This window comes from Myotis davidii, unplaced genomic scaffold (assembly GCF_000327345.1).
Source record: "Myotis davidii unplaced genomic scaffold, ASM32734v1 scaffold197, whole genome shotgun sequence".
Taxonomy (NCBI): domain Eukaryota; kingdom Metazoa; phylum Chordata; class Mammalia; order Chiroptera; family Vespertilionidae; genus Myotis; species Myotis davidii.
The window spans coordinates 442,356-464,548 of record NW_006291549.1 but is presented as its reverse complement, the minus strand read 5'-3'; the positions used below and the strand labels follow the sequence as shown (position 1 = coordinate 464,548).

Sequence of the window (22,193 nt, the reverse complement as noted above, 5' to 3'; positions counted from 1 at the left end):
TGCACCGGGCCTCTAGTATATATATATATATGATAGTTTTTCTCTGGTGTTAATATTCATTGCCTAAGATAGCTGCCTAAGATAGCTGGGAAGAAGAACAAACAATTGGATGTCAAAAGTAACAATAACCGTACAAAAAGGTATGCATATATACATGACATAATTGATTTTTCCTACCCACGATCCAAAAAATATCTAACCAAAAATGTCTCTTCTTCTACAAATCTAAATTTCAGATTTCCAGCACATGAGTTTGCTGTGACCATATTTAAACTATACTGACTGTGTAAACTTTTTAAAATGAGAGATTAGAGCGGGAGAAATCATAATTTTAAACAACTATTATTTTAAAAAATAGCTTTTAGAATATTAGATGTTTTTTCCAAATGCTTAAGTGATATGAAATAATGTGAGTCACTTTCAATGTAAAAGAATATGGAGGCCCAATGTTTCCAAAATGTTAAAATATATTAAATATTAGTTTGCTACTATTTATTAAACATTTCCTTAAATTATACTATATAATAAATTTGATTGACAATATTATTCTAAATATGATTCATTCATAAATTCCATATATCTTAAAAGTACTAGGTATTTATGTTTTCAACAAATTGTTAATTTGACAATAACAGAAACACATACATAACATTTCTCTATTTTTAAAATAGTGAAATAGTGAATACATCATCTTTGAATTTGAAGTGCTAATAAAATACACAGCCAGTTAATATATTGTTTTTAGTAATAACATAGTATCTTTATAATGCTGCTCATCATTGCAAATGAAAAGTCAATTTACCATATAGAAGTAATCAAATTTAAGAAGGTAACATTATTACATATATTAAATTTCTACTTTAAAAAACATTCCTGTAAGAACATAAATTACAACTTGGAAAACATTACTGCCTAGCTAAGATATATGAGTATTGCCAAATACAATACATTATGTCTCTGTCTATATATACATGTATAGGATAGTAGGTTTAAGAGTGGTGAGAGGTTAGACAGTGTGGTCAAACATTTTATGATTATGAGACATGTAAGAATCTTAATGACCTCTGGTTCATTCAGCAAAGACCACAAATAATTCAAGTGCAATTATATCAGTTTGGGGAAGCCGCTATTTTCATAGTTTTATCATGTTCACGACGTGAATTCTGAAAAAGTTATGCAATGTAGCACTGTATAATACAAATTTTCAGTCATTTTAAAGGACCTTTTGCTCACTTATTTTTCAAGAAAGTACAAGATGAATTAAAGTGGTCTGCACTTAATAAAAATAATGATTAGGAGAACTGTGTCATAATACAAGCTGAACAATATTTAAGAAAAATTATAATACCTTATGAAGCATATTCTCTACTGTTCTCATATGACTGGCAACACAATCTTTGTCTCTAGAAAGAAACAAAGATTAGGTGTTAGTAAAACCTATAACTTACTACAAATGTTATACATTTTTTAATATAAGTTGCTATTGTTGAAAAATAAAGGTTAGTTATCATTGTACTCCTTCTAAAAGCATAAAACCTAACTATACTCACTGGTATATCTCCAGAGTTAAATCTTTTTTTCCCCATATTTAACTCTTATCTTCAATCATATTGCCTGTCATAGATTAGAGGAGGGAAAAAAATCTTAAGGGCATCTTCAAAGTTAAAGAAGTGAAAAGGAAAGAAAAATAAAATCATGGTTATTTAATGAATTAAAATGTACTGAAAATGCTAAACTTTTACTCTTTTTATTTGTAATAAAAAAATTTTTAAATATTAGTGGTAGGAATATATTATAAATGGCCATACTATGCAAAATAATATTTTCCTTCTGTAGTCTTTTTTGTGATAATAAATGCACAAAAACTGTCTATGACCTTGACTAGAACTAGGCAAAGTTACTAATTTCTTCTACTGGCTTTACATATTGAATTTGGCCTTAATAATTAAGTAAGAAGTTTGGATGAAAATGCTAAAGAAAAAAATGTAATGTTAAATTATAGACTGAAAACCGGAAACAATCAATATATTAGCTCTTCAAATTTCACAGACAAGCCAAATGCTTGAATTAGCAGCAATGTTTTGATATAATATGAATCTGAAGGTTTTATAACCTTGTTTTCCTTAATCTCAGAATTTTCAGAACTATAAGGCACACCAGAAGTCACTTTCTCATTTGGCTTGAGGAAACTCACCACTGAACAATGAAAACAAAAACCCGATTTAGTCAAATTTATATTTTTTTCTATGACAATTGTATACACCTAATACAGTGATGCAATGTTATATTTATATTTTTCAAACATGCCACATTTTGGCCTTTTAAACTGATTTTTTCATTATGTATGAGCAATTTCCAAGCTCACTGGCAAAGCTGTGGATATCTTAAGATTGCAGATTCTCCATCCTATGATTTAGTTCACAGACTATATTCATATTTCATGATAAGCATTTAATGAGAGTTTGTCTCAAAAAAAGTTTAATATAAACATTTTTGTAAGTATAGGAATCCAGAATTCCAAATTTAGAAAACACTTATTTTATTAAAATTAGACGTTTCTTTAATCCATAAATAGATTTTCTTTAAGCCATGCTGTTATACAAAGGACTGTCTTAAAGTACTCCATGTAATTTAATGTGGGGAACAAATAAAAATGCCCAAGAGAACTGTTCAATTTGAACTTCATGGTGTATGTCAACTTGATTACCTGGTAAAAGAAAAACACTCCCATCACATTTATTAGTTGCTCTCTCTGAAAACTGTATATTTTTTCTATTTAACATATCAGAATAGACAGCTATAAAATTAAATGACTTTTCAATGATCAATATGTTTTTAGTGCACTTAGAAAGATGCTATGATATACATGTTGATTGTATACTAACATTTTTATGGAAATATTACTTGCAATATTAGTATACTATAATATATGCAGAGCAAAATTTGGAAATAAGTGGGACAAGAAGGGGTTAGGAATATGTAATAGAAGAAACTCTGCAAAACGTTTAAATAAAGAGACTTATATTTCTTATTAATAAAAGCATGGTTTCAAACATGTAACACTTCAACAGAGCCCCAAATACACCTCATTAGATGTTATGTAGACACTTAATACTTTTCTGAAGTTTCTCAATAAAGTATACATTTAGAATGTTGAGTGAAGAGTATTCTTTTCTGGGGATATATCAGTGAATTTCAAAGAGAGACAGCTGTACTTTTGTTTTCTAACACTGTATTATCCAGGGCTAAAACCCGGAGCATGAAAGTAAGAATTGATCTTTTGTCTGTTTTAAGTGATCTCCCCAAGGTCCAAATGCTCACTTGGCTGCCATGCGGAGGGCACTCTCGGCATCGTGGATGTTCTCCTCCAGTCGACGCTTGTCCTGCTCCAGCTGGGTAAGATGTCTATTGAGCTGACGCAGAGATTGATCTTTTCTTCTCAGCTCCATCTTTGCCTCGGAGAGACTCTGCAAGCAGACAGAAAACAGAGTTACTTGTCAGCCCTGATAATTAACTTCAATTTATGCCATAGGCTATTAAACAAAGAAGAGTACAGACTGACTGAGAAGTAGACTTGGGTCATTACACATCAAGGCTTAACAAATTTTCTGCAAAAATTTTACATACTTACTAATTAGAAATGATAGAACCAATAAGATTTTGAAAAATGTTTAGCTACAAAACACAACTCTATTTTATTTTTTAAAATACTGCAAAGCAAATACATTTTATTCTTACTAAAAAAGATCTGCTTATAAAAACCTCCAGTTGCATTTTCTTTTAATGATGAAAAATAAAGGGTGGGGGGGGAAGCACATGAAATTTAGAGTCTATTTAAAACCAGAACTATCATATGCCCAAAGTATGCATATGATTGAGAGGAAGGGGGGTTATGATACCTAGGAGAGAAAAGGGAACCCAGTATTTAAAAATACCACTACTGTCTTTCCAAATCTATCTACAACAGTTGCTATAGACATGTCAGTGGACAAACTGAACTCCAAAATACAACTCACTTACTTCCTATAAGTAACTCTCATGCTCAGAATAGCAACACAATGTGACCAACATGTTTCAAAAGAGAAAGGTATAAGTAATACTTGGAGTTGGAATTATTTATATTCCATAAATATTCTACTAGTCGCAGAAGTATAAAATCTGCTCATTGCTATTTGCTATTTGCTTTAATCTGAAATATTCTCTTAGCATAAAAATTTCAAGATGCAAGAATACAACTTTATCTTGACTTTAGGGCTAGAAGTTTTAGAATGAGAAACTTGCAATTTAAAGGAGCACTTCCTAGAGCTCATTTAAATTCTAGGATGCAAAATAGTATAGGTGCCAGGGTATCTCTTAGCACTAAAAATTTGCTCACTCCTTTGCCTGTGAAATTTCAAAAATATGTTTATCAAACAGTTTTTCATTTAAATTTGTTGGACAATGAGCTGAATAATTGACTGCATACACATAATTTTTTTCTTTTTGCTCAGTCACAACTATGCTTCAAATATCCAGTAAAGAATAACCAAAATGCAATAATTTCATGTTTGAAATGCTCCTAATAATATTCTTTTAGTGCGTTCACAATAGGTAGTATAAAAAACTCAAGCTGGAGCTCACACAATGAATTCACTCTAAATATTAGTGAATGAAAGCAATCATCCATCAAATCAGGTATTTTAAAATGTTGAATTTTTAAATTTAGTATTTCACATTTCAAAGAGTCAAATTGCTATCAGACAAATATGTCAAAAAATCAAAAGTAAGTAAATGTGATTACTTATTAAATATTATAATTTACTTTAAATCTTTAGTATAACAGATCTTTAAGACCATTCTACTATAGAAATAGTCAGATTCAAACCAACTTCAAAAAGATAAGAAACAAATTTTAAAAGCCATAGAAAAACCTACTTATTTTGTGCCAAAGTCAAGATATTTAAAGGCAATGAAGCATCATGTGATTTCTTCATTAAAATAATAATAATAAAACCCATATTTGAGTCATTTTAAAGCCAGTATTTCTGACATATTTCAGATTTTAAAAATGGCATTTTTCAGGTATGAAGATAAAACTAATGATCCACCACCAGTCAGTTACACATAAAGCTTGAATTCTTTTTCCAACCGAAATAATAGATTTGTGCCAATCCTTTCAAATTCTTTTGCTCAGTAACTCATGCTAGAGGTGTATATTTGTGAGGGGTATTCAGGATATTGTCTCCAACCTTGTACAAAATAGAAGCTCGCTGGTGCAATCTGGGTAAACCCATGACTTTGGAATCATTATAAAACCACATTTGATTTTTCAACAATCCTAGATACCCTTTCAAAGAAGATATAACTCATAAAATTAAAATTTCTACTACATGTCTCAATCTTCTTTCATTTTCCTCTTTAGGGACAATGGCAGGGAGCTGCCAATCTCTCCTAAAGCTCACTTTCAGAGGCATAGCTGAAGAGCCTATTCCAAGACTGAAATTACAGAAAATGAACAGAAAGTGGTATAAACAAAGTAACAGAGACCATACTTCCTTAGTGTGAAAATGAAGAGATAAAAGTTGTTTTTAATCATTATACTTTTTAATCAAATACACACAGAATTCTCATTTTAAAGAGTTGAGGGGCATCACAATGGAAGCTATTCACATCAATGGGTCCATAGAGATATATGCAAAACACCAAGACTTAAAAATGATTCAATAATGTCTTTTCTCTAATACTCACCTTTCTTGCTTTTGATGACAAAGTAGTTCTTTTAAAATCTTAACACTAAGTATTCAAGAAAAAAATATATATTTACATTTGTGTGCATGTATGTATCACACATATGTACCTAAATTGTATATAATGCCTGTTTTATATACATACAGTTTTTAATTCAGCTTTTCTTCTGTTCAGATTTACCTAATTAAAACCTATGATAAACTTTATGGACTCTAATATTTCCAACTGAATGACTGAAACCAAGAGGGTGTGCCTCTAGGCAGCAAGGCAACAATGATAAGCAGCAGGTTAGCCACTAATTTCTCAACCAGGGTAGATTGTGAAAGTGTGATGTTCTGATATCCAAGAAACTGTTCAGGAGAGAATAGGATAAATCAAGTTTAATAACTCTGCTCCTAATTGTTCCCCCAATGCTCAACTCTAATTACTTGGAGAACTCTCCTGACTGTCACCTGATATTAAGTTGTTGGAGGCTGAGCCTGGAACAGCGAGATAATCAATAAACATTTAGTGGGGAGAAGAATGAAGATCCTGTTAAGCAGTGGGAACCTGCAGCACCCAAAGCCCTTCTGCTCATGAGAAAACCTGTGGGACAGCCATAGTGATTGCAAAGCAATAATCCAAAGCACTGTTTTCAGGCCTTGAGGCCTTTAGGCAACAGTACATTTGAGGAAAAAAGGTTAACACGGTCACCCTAATTACAGCCCACTTTCACATACTTCATATACAAGCGAAGACAAGCCAATTAGGTAGAAAGGAAGATAAGGGAAGTTTTATTTGTATACTAATTAAACCCCTGATGAAATTAAAGGAAAAACATACAGCTCTGTAATTGTGTCTGAGAAAGGTCACTTCAGGTTCAGTTATCAGAACAGCACAGCCTTGAGATATTTCACTTAATCCACAATACAGCCCTCATTTTGTACTCAGGTCTTAATATTTACCAAAAAAAAGGGAATTCAAAGCCTGATACTGCATTTATCTTTAAACTGTGTTGTGAACAATTTTAGCTGTGAGAAAGTGAATGTGAAATAGGATAACAAGAGTTTTTTTAAAAGACAAAGGAATAGTCCAGCTATATAAAAACCAATGCCACAATATTATTTATTTAAGGTTCCAAGTTTTCACTTTAAATCCAAAATGTTTTAAAGAAAATTTTTATAACAAAATCCCAAACTGACTGCATTTCAAAAACTGTTCTGCAAGATATTTATTGTATTTCTCTTTAGATAATGATGCTGTTGCTCACCTTCATGTAAACATGATCCAGGGAGAAAAAGCCAAAGCTCTCACTAATCTCTTATTATAAAATGGTATTTTACACCTGGTTGTTTTCCTAAGATGGCCATGAAAAGCCACTTACTACAAATGAAAGTTGGCGGGAAAAGTATGGATGACAAGGAAGTACAGTCAGGCACTGCTTAATGACGGGGATGCCTTTTGAGAAATGTGTCATTAGGTGATCTTGCTGCCGTGTGAACATAAGAGAGTGCAGTTACACACACCTAGGTGGTACAGCCTACTACACACCTAGGCATATGATATAGCCTACTGCTCCTAGGCTCCCAGCCTGAATAGCATGTTACTCTACTACAACTGTAACACAATGGTAAGTATTTGTATATCTCAACACAGAAAAAGTACAGTAAAAATAGGGTATAAAAAGTATAAAAATGGTACACCCATACAGGGCACTTACCATGAATACAACTTGTAAGACAGGAAGTTGCTCTAGGTGAGTCGGTGAGTGAGTGGTGAGGGAATGTGATGACCTGGGACATCACTGTACACTACTGCAGACTTCGTAAACACTGTACACTTAGTCTACACTAAAGTTATAAAACAACATGAGATCAAATAAAGCACAAGAGAAAATGGCGCACCATCAAGAGACACGGTAAGCACCAAATGTGTAGCTGCTGACAGGGTAACACAACATACTGTTTAACAGCACACTTTTTTACAAGTAGAAAGCATACACTCCAAAATAACAATTAAAAGTATGGTATAGTAAATACCAAAAAAGTATGGTATAGTAAATTGTGATAAAGTGTATAAACCAGTAACAGTCATTTATAATCATTATCAATTATTGTGCACTATATATCATCGTATTACTATACTTCTATACGACCAGCAGTGCAGGTTCTTACACCAGCATCACCACAGACATGTGTGTAATGTGTTGCACTACAACATCATGATGGCTACCACGTCACTAAGCGATAGAAATTTTTCGGCTCAATTATGACCTTATGGGACCACCATCGCACATGCAGTCAGTCCACTGTGGACTGAAAGGTTGTCTACGAGGCGCATGACTGTAGTTAAGTGTAGAGAAAGCTTAGAGACAGAATACATGGTAGAGGTGAAAGTCTAAAGATCCACACATTGCCCTGGCTGGGTAGCTCAGTTGGCTAGTGTCGTCCTGACACACAAAGGTTGCAGATCCCATCTCCATTTGTTGTGGAACGACAAATTGATCTTTTTCTCTCTCTCCACCCATCCTCTCCTCTTCTCTCTCTCTCTCTCTCTCTCTCTCTCTAATCAATAAATAAAATATTTTAAAAGACCCAGACATTTTGAAGTCTTTTTGTCTTATCTATAGTTTCTTAACTTTCTATAACAACATGTATTACTATTGAACAAGAACACAAACTATTTTTAAGTCACATATACTGGTAATTACATATTTCTAACGTTTTGAGTGTTTATTAAGACTAAAAATGTTTCAAATAAATTGTAAGTACAATTTGAAATTCTGTTAGTTTGTATCTATGAGAACAATTTGTTCAGTGAATTTTTTTTAAATAGCAGCTTTATTGAGATAAAATTCACATACCACAAAACTCACCCATTTCAATGGTGCAATTCAGTGGGTTTTAGTATATTCACAGAGCTGTGCAACCATCGCCAGTGGAGAGATCCTTTTTGAATAAAGCAAAATTCCTGAAAACAGCATGGCTATCTAAATATAGTATGTCTCATTTCAGCAAACTCTAATTTAAAACTACTGAAGATATATATACAAAGTAAATAATTTATGTTTTGCAATAGTTTCAAAAATATAAAATTTATAACATGGATTCCCTGAATCAGAATGTTTGATTAATACATGTAGTACAGTACAAAAGTTAAAGTTATCTGAAAACTGTGCACAATTCTCCAACTAATATTTCTGGATGTTAAGGAAATCATCCAACATAGTTCTTTCTCATAAGGGTACAGCATAGCAGAGCTTTAGACCATTAGGCCAGCTAGAAGACTGAGCCCCAGGGGATATCACTGGTATAGATTTTCTTTTGTCTAATGGGAAATATCTATGGATCCACATTCCTACAGACTAAAAGCTAATGGCTTATTCAATTTGGTATAAAAGTTAGTCATACAAAATGAAAGGCAAGACAACACACCTGTCATAAAGAACTAACCTACATTTCCTAGGTCGGGGAAAGAAACATCTATAATATATTTTTTTAATTTACTGCTATCTGACTATAAGTTTTGAATTAATGTTCCTAAATTGTGATAAAGTCTGTAAAACATCTCAAGACAGTAAAACTAATGTTGGAAAAGGAAATAGCACTGTCTTCAGTCCTACTATTATAATGTGACAACTAGAAGTTATATTAATCAAGAATTGAGTAGCTGCTGGGCAGATCAAACCATATAGGTTGCCACAGAAAGTATAAAGTTAAAATTATAATTGGGTAAAAAAGTTAGTGATAAAACTAAAGAATAACATGGTTGACAACAAAGCTTGAAAATTTGGGAGATAAGCAACTAGAGAATTTATAATAAATATAAAATAGTAACAGATGGTAAAATTAATGTAGGAACATATTTCAGTCTTTGTAGTCTATATTTTATATGTATAACTTGAATTAAAAGTTCTGAAATTTTAAGTTATTTTCCTTAGGGACACTATATTTTATTGTTTTCTAATAATAATTCTATGCAGAAGGTAGGTGACATTATAAACTGAAACTGAAGATCTTTTTTAAAAAATATATATTTCATTGATTTTTTTACAGAGAGGAAGGGAGAGGAAAACTGAAACTGAAGATCTTTTTTAAAGAGAGTTAGAAACATCAATGAGAGAGAAACATCTATCAGCCGCCTCCCGCACACTCCCCACTGGGTATGTGCCCACAACCAAGGTACATGCCCTTGACCAGAATCAAACCTGGGATCCTTGAGTCCGCAGGCTGACACTCTATCCACTGAGCCAAACCAGTTAGGGTAAGCTGAAGATCTTTGAATAACTTACTCACTTTGGGGGTTGAATAAATGAGTGACAACCCTAATTAGAACTCACATGTCTGGTAAGTCAACAGGTGTGGAAGTGTCCTATAAACTATAACAGGCTAAATAAATTTACTATATATAATTAATGCAATACTTATACTTCCTCGTATAGTGTCATTGCATAATGTTCTTTAAATCCCCACCTATATGTGGTCACTTATGTTTCCATATTATTTCTACATCATCATTTATACATATACATCTATAAACATATAATTTTTTTAAAAAATCACTATTTCTATCACACTTGAAAAAGATAAAAGGAAATTAAGAAAAACAAAGGTAAAATAAGTTACTTTTATAAGCATTGTTTTATTATCAAAAATAATGGAGCAGATGAGCAATGAAAATTCACCTTTCAAATTTCAGAGTATGCTGTAAGATTTTGTTGTCTAATGCTTTATGATTTTGGGTATCATATTCTCACATACTCCTTTGAAAATGTTCTCCTATATGCCATCAATATTTCTCCCCAGTAAACTAAGTGAAAATGATTAATAGTAAAATATAATGGAAAGAAAAAGGAAACTAATAAAAGTGATCAAAATATATTGAGTGCTATATTTTCCTAAACCACACATATTTACTACAAAACTCTGGTAGGCTAAGAGTGTTAGATGATAATGAGGTAAAGTGGAGAGAAATAGTTAAAACACATTCTAAATAACAGAAAAGAGGATAATAAAGAATCATGAGAGGCTTCTCAACTAGAAAATATCCAGAAAAGTACAGAAAGGCAGGTGGTAGCTAGATGTACTGTGACGCATGGCATGTAAGCAGTACTGAGGCAGTAATGTTTTCTCAGAGTAGAAAGCAAACTGCATTTGACTGTCCTACAGGCCTTCTGAGACAGAAACTAGCAGCAGGTGACAAGCATCATGCTGCTGCTGTAATAAAATCAGCTCTCACCTGACCTCTAAGTTCTCTCAGTGAATGTCTAAGAAATACAATGGGGATGGAACACATACAGATTCTTTTGTTGGACCTTCGTCAGCTACCCCAAATTTCATAGTTAATAATCCTAGCTATGTGGAGGTCTAAAAAGTTCTGAATTCCCTAGCAATCATTTAAATGAGTCCACCTATGATTTAGGTTGTAGAAATAGATTTAGAATGAAATGCTGCTTTAAAGTCATTTGAGAACTACCTAAAACAACTGTGTAAGAAGAATTTGAAAAAAATATAGATAACTAGAGGCCCGGTGCACTGGGGACGGGGTGGGGGTGGGTCCCTCAGCCCGGCCTGCGCCCTCTCGCAGTCTAGGACCCCTCGGGGGATGTCCAACTGCCGGCAGTCGGACATCCCTGTCCCAATCTGGGATCGCTGTAGGGAAACTAAAAATCACAGAAGTAATGTTCCCAAGGTAATATAACTACTAAATGCATTTATGCCAAAATGTGAGCCCAGGTCTTCTAAATCTAAACCCTTATTCTTTATCCTGCACCACAACAATATTAGTAACCAGCTCTCCAGATTTCCCATAAAACCCACTAACTGGGACTCCTCATTGAAATGTGAAAACAATATTTTATCTGTTTATCAAGTTCTTAGTAAAATCAGTAAGGTATTTCATGCTTGCTACCTACTTATATTAAAATAAACTCCAATAAGGATTTTGGTGTAAGAGAATTTCCACATCAAAAATCAAAGCATGCACAATTCAAGATTCCCTGTATGAACATGGGATTACTGTCATCATTTATTAAATGTACTAATGAAATAAAATAAATAAATATTTGCAAAGTAAGACTGAATTCTATAGCAAGCCATTGCAGTACAGAATTTTATATAATTCAAGCCTGTATGGGCTGATGCTTTTTTTAAACCCTTTCAAAAAGCAATGGAGTTCTCTTAGTCTCTTTTCTTTATACATTTGCAACAATAGCACTGAACTTTCCCTGCAGATCTTGAATTTCAGCTGTCTCTTATAACCTCAACTTTTTAAATATTTATTAGAAGACTTCCACACTATCATAACAGTATATCAAGCTCTATAATATCAGCACTTGTCGCTAACTGCCCTGTGAAGAAAATCACAGAAGTAATGTAAAAGGCCATAGATGTGTCTAATTTAATCCAAATATGCCACCCTTAAAGAACTGACACCATACACACGATATTATAGTGTTATAGTAACAGAATCAATAATTAGTACTGAAATTTGTTAATCAAAAATATGAAAGTAGAGTTGTATTTGACTTAAAAAAAATTCCATTATACTTATTCTGAAAGGGATAAAGGAGAAGAGATCAGGGGGAGGGAATTGAAAGAAATCAACAATTCAAATACAGTAGCCCTGGTGCAACTCCCAGCCATGAACATCTACAGCAAGCCTATAATGGGTGCCAGGAACAAAGCAAACAGCAACAACAAAACCAGCTGTTTCGCCTGGTTGCCCTCACTTCCCACATTTCTCTGAGACTGACTGCCAATACTCCAAGGAGGAGGTGAAAGTGAGAGTATCTCCATATAAAAATGTATTTTCATTGGCCTCTGAAAGAAATCACCTCTCCCTTTGTGTCCAACCAAAGAAATGGCAATATCTTCCAACATGGAAGAAAATCTGGCTGTTCTGAATTTGTTTAGAATATGGCATCTCTCATTTAGCCCAACCTAGGCCTTTGAAAGGACTAAAAGCAAATATAACTAGTTTATTGAATTGGGTAGACTGAAAAGGGCAACAACAAAAAAATGCAATGGCTTAATCATTTTTCTACTAATGAGTTCCACTATCTCTATTAGACTTCCAAAGGGATTCCTAAAGATACTTTTGACTATACAAGATTTTGGCCTTATGCACTGATCCTAAAACCTAATCTCAACATAGGATATGAGTCTCCTGTGTTTGTTCATTCAAAATACATTTATCATATGCCTACCCATGCCAAAGCCATAAGTAATAATAACAACTAGAACTTCCTAAATGCTTATCTAGGTCAGACATTAATACGATTAGTCCTCATAACAACTCTATGAGGTAATACCATTATTTCCATTTTACAAGTGAGGAAATTGAGGCACTGAGTTCAGGTAACTTGCCCAAGGTTATATACAGCCAGTTCAAAACCAGACAGCCTGACATGTAAATAAATAAATACAAAAAATATACTCCTTTCTGAAATGATTTTCGATCTAGAAAGATAAGATGTTTAAAAGGCAGCTCCACAGTCCGTGTTGTGAAGGGCATTCTCAGATAAAATGGCACGTGCACGGAAGTTCAAACTGGGCATGGCTGAAGGACAGGCGCTCCTGAGAGGGGCAGAGAAAACACTAGAAAGGTACATATAGGCTAGATATGGTCAGAAAACCAGACTTTTCGTCTTGCAAATGATGTTTTTACAGAGCTCCACAGAGAATTGCATCAAGATATCTTTGAGGGAACATTTGAGTTAGTGGACTCCCAACCCCCATCATTCTTTTGACTAGAATCTGCTTTAATGTTTTCTATGAGCTTTTGTATAAGATTTTGTTCAAAGAAGGGCTCTGTGGCTAACTACTTGCCAACTATTGTCATCGAAAGCCATGGGAGCTGCCAAAGGATTCCCGGCAGCGGAGCAGCATTCTCTGATCTCTGTCTCAGGGATCATATATACAAACCATAGCCTTCAAGTTAGAATAAATACAAGAGGTCACTCTGGCCATGCTGCAATAGCTCATTTACATCTTCAACTGGACCCTAACGAAGGTTGAATAACATCTCACCTTTGAGTATAAAGATTCAGTGATACATTAGATTAAAAGGATTTTTAAAAAGACCTGGGTATAACAGAGTTTTCCTTAGCATGCTGAAGAGTATTAAATCAAATTCACTTCTACATTGTTAACAGAGTATATATTAAATATTTACTTCATATAAATGCAGGATCCTAAGCCATATATTTTTATTTCTACTAGTAGCTATATGAATTCCTACAAGATATTTGAATCATATGATAACCATAAACTCTGAGTTACAGAAAAATTATATGATGACAAGAATATATTTTAGGAGTAAAAAAAAGTTGATTACAATTGAAGTTAGTGGTTGTTTTCTAAAAAGAACCACATTGATTGGTCTATAGTTTAAATTTTTTTACATTTTACCAATAACAAATTGGTTATTATGTTGGATTATTTTGAAGAAAGAAGGTGAGAAAAAAGTTACCACTAGCAGTAACCATTAAATGAAGTTTCTAAATAACTGAAAGGGTTAGTACGTACCAGCTTTGCCATTACATGGTAACTGAACTATGAAAGCTATTTTTAAAGATATCTGAGTGAAATATATAGCATTTAATCCTTCTCAACCATATTAATTATATTCTTAAATGAAGTTGAGTAATACAGAGGGTTTTTAAATAAAGATGAAGGCTCACATCTAAAATAACCACAGTTTCAGAAGCAGTTAGCAAATTCAAAGTATTACAAAAGAGCAGAAAGATGAACCCAAGCCTCAATGTAATTTCTTGAGAAAGTGTGCTTAAGAAAACTTTTGTCTGTTTTTGGGTACAACAGTTTAAAACACACACACACACACACATTCTTGGTAAGTAGCAATACAGCAAAACACATTATTTTATATCTTTACTTCAAATGCAATTTTACTGTGAGAAAGAGAATGTGTATGTACACATGTATATATACATACTCAATAATTACTACCATTTTGATTATAAGAAGCTTCCCATAAAGTTAGTGATTTACATTTCTGATACCTCTAACAAACCCATTCACCTGAAGAAAAACACAGTTGTTCTAGCCTTCTAAATGAGCGAGATCACCATCTAGTGGTGACTCCTTGAAATGTCAGGCATATGGCTTCTGGAGCCTAGAAAATGCTTTATGGAAAATGGCTAACAGTCTACATATTCTAGAACAAGCATCTCAAACTCAACGGCTCATACGGGCCAAAAAAACAAGATTTAAGTTTATGTAAGCCGCAAAAAACAAAAGCTTCAATTTTCATAGAAACGTAGGTTTATTTCGATAGAGACATGCTGAATACAAAGGCCTGAAATAAATGAGTAATCATTAACATAAAATAATAGACCATTTTAATAAAAATTAATATTTTTTCTTGAACATTAACTTACCAGACACTGAATGACTGCACAAATTAATAAGCGTAACGCAAATAAAATTATTTTTCTTGTTTTCCGAAAGCGAAATACTTCCTGTTGTGCACACCAATAATGACATGGCAATCGGCTGCTAAAATATTCGCTGCTAGTATTAGTGGCGAGAAATGGTGTGCCTGCATAAGGCGCGTAAGGAAAATGAATGCAACATGATTATAGTAATCAGTCATCAGCGAGCATTGCAGTCTGTTATTAATAATTATGTACAACAGGATATTGTAAAAATTAAGTTACAAAATTTTTATTAAAATATTTCTTACATACCGTTATTCTGGCTGGGCAGCAAAATATTCCTTGTGGGCCACATGTAGCCAGCGGGCTGGGAGTTTGACATGCTTGTTCTAAAACATTCAAGCTTATTTAAAGAAATACAGCAAAACACACTAAATAATCTTTTTCTTTTTATACTAAGAACTCTAGAGCAAGAGAGAAAAGTGCCAACTAGACATATGACTCCCAGTTTTCAACCCTCCTAATAAATGAGATAAAAGCTTCAGATGTTAAAAGGTAAAGTTATACTAAATCCAGTCAGAGAAACAGATTCTTCATCTTTCCTGTATATTATAAAAGTAAAAAGTTAATTATTGTAGTGGACTATGTTTATCCCAGTCTCTGAGGAGAACGTATACACTGCTGTCCCAGGGATATTTATAACTGGTAGTGCTTCTTCTGAAAAGAGGATTAGTGTTTCCTATCCTATCTGATTTCTTTGGCCAATTAAACGTGGGCAGAAGTAAAATAATGTCACTTCCTAGAAGACATGAAACGAGGAATGTCCTACATAGAGACCATTTACCATGAGACCCACAGTGTCCAAGATATGGGCTACTCTACCAGCCTTATTCATAGGGTGCAGGGAGCAGCACAGCTGATCCATGATGGAAATGTATGACAGACGTGTGAGAAGTCACTTGAAAGGCCACTGAAATTTGTTACTGCAATATTACACAGGGTATCCTGACTAACACAATCCTATTCCTGTATCTGGGAATGTAGTTTAGAATTTATACAGCCATAAAATCATCAATGGATATTTTAGCAAGTTAGTTTCTAGTCTGATTTAATATTGCACCACCAATAAGAGAAATGAATTTTATTAAATATTAAAAACCACAGCAAGTCATTTGATTTTTAATGACTTTAACTTAGTGCATTCCACTATAAAAGATCTAATAGGGACAAAATATGTAAGCAACCCTTTGTTCTTTCTCCATTCCTTCTTAAAAATAAATTATATTTATTAACATTTTGAAGTAGCCATGATATGTTTCCAAATTTTGAAAAGGACTACTATAGTCTGGGATCCAAGATTGTGGCAGAGTAGGCAGAAACTACAATCACCTCCTCCTAGGACCAAACTGGAATTACAACTAAAATACAGAGCCATCAACCTAAATAACCAACTGAAGACTAGCTGAAGAAAAGTCTTCTAACCAAGGACTTAGAGAAGGAGCCACATAAGATTGGTAAGAAAGGCGGAGACACGAAAAAGGCTGGCCCCACTCCCCTGGGCAGAGGCTAAGATTCCAGAGGGATATCTCAGCTGCTACCAGGTTCCCCCTGTGGAGCATGGGGTCTCAACCCCAAGCCTGGCTCACCAGCTCAGAGAACCAGAGCTGGGAAGAGGCACCCACATAACATCTAGCTGTGAAAATCAGCTGGGATTCTGCCCACCAGGGAAAGACAGAAGTCAGCTAGCGGTGCCCTCTTAAAGGGCCAACATACAAAATCTCATTTGCAGCCAATTACCTTGGGCTCTGGTGGAGGTAGGGTGGAGCAGACTAGATTTTCATGAGGCGAGACTGGCGTTTGTGGCTCTGGAGAGAGAGCTGAAGGGACAGCCACCAGGATCCTTGTTTTCTGAGTACTCTCTCACACCGCAGATGTCATCTTCCTTACATGGAGCACTGCCCTCCATTCAGCATCAACATGGGAGAATGCAATAGCCCTATCCTCTGGGCTCCCTGTTACCCCCTCTTCGGGAGCTTGCACCCTGCTGAGGAGTCAGCTGTCTGGGCCAGGGAGTAGATGTCTGGGCACTCAGGAGGTATCAGTAACTGAGTGGTATGGCTTTGGGATGGGGGCCATTCCTCCCACATTCCCATGAATCTGACTGGTGCCTCCCCCTCACAAGAGATCTGCTGGCCCTGCCATCTTGACTATTGGTGGCTCCACCATGCCAACATCTGAGCACAATCCAGGATGAACTGAGTTGTGTGGCTCTGGGGCAGGGGCCACTCACTCCCCCCTCTTCCCACAAGCCTGATCAGCTCCCCCTCGTGGAAGATTGACTAGCCCCATTATCCCAACTCCCAGCAGCCTTGCCCTGCTGAGATTGGGCTCATGGAAGAATCTTGGACAGATGAAGTTTATGGCTCTAGGACCAGGGGCATTTTTCCATTGCACGCCCAAACAGTCCAGAGCCCTCCCTTCACACAGCCAAACCTTGGTCTGTTTGGGCCTCATAAACTATGATAAACTATCATAGCCTCAACCTGATGACTCCCTGGGCCCCACCCAACCACAAAGGCAGCCAGTAGGAGGAGACAAGCAGAGGCAGATCTCCGGATACCTTGAGACTTTAGCTGATCTGCCCCAGGCCCAGTGCTGGTAAATGCCAGCTTTGTTACACATCTTGGTCCTTCCCACACACTATTGGGGTCAGCAGAGGGAGCTACAAACTGTGATTACTTTGTAGCTCCAAACAGGTTGCCCAGGACCAGTCACAGGCAGCATCTGACATTGACCAGATTTGTTTTCTGTCTTATAACCAAGGACTTACAGAAGAAGTCACGTTAAAACTGGTAAGAAATGTGGAGCCACGAAAAAGGCTGGCCCCACTCCCATGGCCAGTGGCTAAGATTCCAGAGTCCCTCCCAAGAGGCCCCAAAACCAACACACCCAGTGGCCAGCTTCATACAACATCAGAGCAGGATCCAAATAGATGCACAAGTGGAATATTCAAAGGGAAATCTCAGTAGGCACCAGGCTCTGCTGAGGTGAATTCTGCTTCATGTGGCCAGCACCTGAACAGCAGTACCTCAACTGTGGTTGCCATTGACCCTCACAGTAAACCAGCCTGGTGGTCAACCCCATACACAAATGGACCAATAGCAATCAAGACTCAATTACACCAGGAGTTCCACATAACCCACACAAGGAACATTCCAGGAGCACCCAGCTCAGGTTATCAAGGAGACTGTGCCCACTGGGTCCCACAGGACACCTACTACATAAGACCACCTTACCAAGACTAGAAGACATAGGAGATCTACCTAATACATAGAAACAAACACAAAGAGGCAGCCAAAATGAGGAGACAAAGAAGCATGCCACAAAAGAAATAACAGAAGAAATCTCCAGAAAAAGAGCTAAATGAAATGGAGGCAAGCAATTTATCAGATAGAGTTAAAAAAAAAAAAGTTATAAGTATGCTCAAGGAGCTTAGTGAGAACTACAACAGCTTAAAAAAGAACAAAGAAACCATAAAAAGGAACCAGTCAGAAATAAAGAATTCAATACATAAAATAAAGAATACAATATATAAAATAAAGAATACACTAAAAGGAATGAAAAATAGGCTGGGAAAAGCAGAGAATCAGTTCAGCTATTTGGAAGACAAGGTAGCACAAAAACACCCAAACAAAGCAGCAAAAAGAAAAACAAATTTGTTAAAATGAGGATAGTTTAAGGGACTTTGGGGACAACATGAAGCATAACAACATCTGCATCATAAGGGTACCAGAAGGAGATAGTGAGAACAAAGGATCAAAAACCTATTGGAATAAATAATGACTAAAAATTTTCCTAACCTGGTGAAGGAAAAAGACACACAAATCCAGGAAATGCAGAGTCTCAAACAAAATGAACCCAAAGAGGCCCACACCAATACACATCATAATTAAAATGGCAAAGGTTAAGCACAAACAGAGAACCTTAAAAGCAGCTAGAAAAAGACAGTTACCTACCAGCTGATTTCTCAACAGAAACAATTTAGGTTAGAAGGAATTGGCATGAAATATTCAAGGTTATAGAAAGCAAGGCCATACAACCAAGGCTACTTTATCTATCAAGGCTATCATGCTACCTGATATCAAACTATATTACAAAGTTGTAGTAATCAAAACAGCATGGTGCTGACATAAAAACAGACATATAAATCAACAGAACATAATAGAGAGCCCAGAAATAAACCTATGACTTTATCATCAATTAATATTTGATAAATGAGGCAAGAACATACAATGGGGGAAAGATAGTCTATTCAATAAATGGCTTTGGGAAAATTGGACAGATACATACAAAAACATGAAACTAGACCATCTTCTTACATCATACAAAGGAATAAACTCAAAAATTAATTAAAGACTTAAATGTCAAGCTCAAAATCATAAAAATCCTAGAAGAAAACATAAGCAGTAAAATCTCAGGTATTTATTGTAGCAATGTTTTTTCTGATATATAGAGTGGGGCAAAAGTAGGTTTATAATTGTTCATATGGAAAATAATACAATAATAAATAAATAATGCAAGAATAAACTCTTGCATGTGCTCATAACATAGACACTTCTCCAAGAGAACACATAGATAACCAATAAACATATGAAAAGATGCTCAACATCACTAGTCATCAGAGAAATGCAAATTAAAATCACAATAAGATATCACCTCACACCTATCAGAATGGCAATCATCAATAAATCAACAAACAACAAGTGTTGGAGAGGATGTAGAGAAAAGGGAACCCTCATGCACTGTTGATGTAAATGTAGATTGGTGCAGCCACAGTAGAAAGCAGAATAGAGTTAACTTAAAAAATAAAAAATAGAACTGCCTTATGATCTAGTGATTCCACTTCTGGATATGTATCTTAAGAAACCCAAAACACTGATTCAAAAGAATATATGCATCCCTATGTTCATTGCAGTGTTATTTAGAATTGGAAGCAGCCCAAGTGCCATCAGTAGATGAGTCAATCAAAAAGCAGCGTTACATTTACACAACAGAATACTACTTTGCCATAAAAAAAAAATAAGGAAAGCTCACCGTTTGCAAATGCATGCATAGACCTGTAGAGTATTATGCTACGTGAAATAAGCCAGTCAGAGAAAAACAAGTACCATATGATTTCACTTATATGTGGAATCTAATGAACAAAATAAACAAAATAGAAACAGACTCATAGAGGCAGAGAACAGACTGACAGCTGTCAGAGGTCAGGGTGTTTGGGAGGCGGGGTGAAAAAGCTGAAGTGGTTAAGCAAAAAAAAAAAACACACACACACACACAAATGCATATACACCGATAACAGAACGGTGATCACCAGAGGGAAAGGAGGGTGGGAGGAGGTAGAAGAGAGTAAAGGGGGGGATAAAAGATGATGGAAGGAGCCTTGAGTTGGGGTGTTGAACACATAATACAATATACAGATGATGTATTACAGAATTCTATAACTGAAACCAATATAGTCTTATTAACTATTACTCCAATAAGATCAATTAAAATTTTTAAGAAATAAAAATTAAAAACAATACTATAACACTATTGTAAAACACATTTTAAATCTACATAATTGATATATTTCTAAGACACATGTAAATATGTAAGTGTATATTTAAAATCTTGAAAAGTATATAGCAAAATGGCAACAGAAATACATTTTTCTTATCAGTATTTTTCCCAATATTTTCAACAGAATTTGTATAAATTTTAGGTAGCCAAAAAATGCATTGCCACAATTTTCATAAGATAATTTTCATCACAAAATCTTAGTTTAAATTTATATATGGGATATCAAACAGGAGTAAGTGAAATTGATTATATGCTCTACTAAACAAGGATGGGAAATTAATCAATTTTATAATGTTTTATCAAATGATGAATATATACAGTAAAGGCCTTAATATTTCTTAATCTGATAGTCACATCTAAATATATATCCATCTGACTCAGAGGATTTTATCAAACCCTCTCCATAATTAAAGGTGCCTCTTTTTAAGACTTTTATCCATGACACAGCATAGAAGCCCTAAATCCACATTCTATATAGATCAATGATTCTAAATTCCACAAGGACTCTATGTCTGTTCTGTGTCACAGGACACAGATCAGAAAAACAGATGAATTCTATTTCCATCACAGATGCGCTCTTGATGATTTTGGTCTGCTTTGATACTCTGACTTTACTCCTGAAATAAGATAAAAGCACTATAAAGGTGTTTCCTGTTTCATCCATCATAGTGATTTTTCTTGTTGGTACTCTTAACAATAATCCTTGCAGAGTACATATACCTCTCTAACTACATTTTGGAATTTAGCCAGGTTTTCGCTATCAAAAGACAAAACAGGCAAGTACGTTTTACTCATTACAGTTCCAGGCATTCTAATTTTATAGAGGCTAATACTACCTTATTTTTTAAATTAAAACACAGTAAATAATACTTGCCAGAATTCCATAAGATCAAAGCATACAAAATCATTCATTAGGTGACCATTTAATTGTGAAAATACTAAAGTTAAATGCAATTTTTCAAGATTAGTAAACAGTGGTATTTTCTAAAATAGCATGTTAAGTTAGTGATGGAACAGTGAAATATACTAATCTTCCAAATAAAACTTTAGCTTGTTAATGAAATGTTTCATATAAACAGAATGGTTTAATGATTTAGAATAAATAGTCCTACATAGGAGTAAAATTGCCTTTAAAACAATTTAAACATTGCCATGCAATCATGTCAGATATATAAACATATAATTAGATAATTACCTCTAAAGTCTAAAACAGTTATATTTATGCTCATGTCATTACAAATGTAATATTCTAAACTTGGATACTTCAATTGATCACAGTTAAATTACATACGTCTGAAATGAAACCACCACTAAGTCTCAGATTAAAGAAAGCTAAAGAAAACACATTCAGAGAATAAATATTTGATTACCCTTTAAGGTGTAATGTACTACTTACTAATTTAAAAATGGGCCCATTGAAATAAGAAATAAAAGCATTCTCAGAGTTAACCATAGAGTGCTTGCAATTAAC

The 22,193-nt window shown here is 34.6% G+C and overlaps 1 protein-coding gene across 1 annotated transcript in view; it reads right to left on the bottom strand.

Moving 5' to 3' along the window:
- The window catches only part of CCDC171 (coiled-coil domain containing 171), a 188,511-nt gene that overhangs the window by 16,125 nt on the left and 150,193 nt on the right, over positions 1-22,193 (bottom strand). The window contains exons 22-23 of the mRNA XM_015564717.1: positions 3,322-3,467; positions 1,349-1,403 (exon numbers count right to left, since the gene is read on the bottom strand). Coding sequence (XP_015420203.1) covers positions 1,349-1,403; positions 3,322-3,467 — 201 coding nt within the window. The remainder of the gene's footprint in view (positions 1-1,348; positions 1,404-3,321; positions 3,468-22,193) is intronic.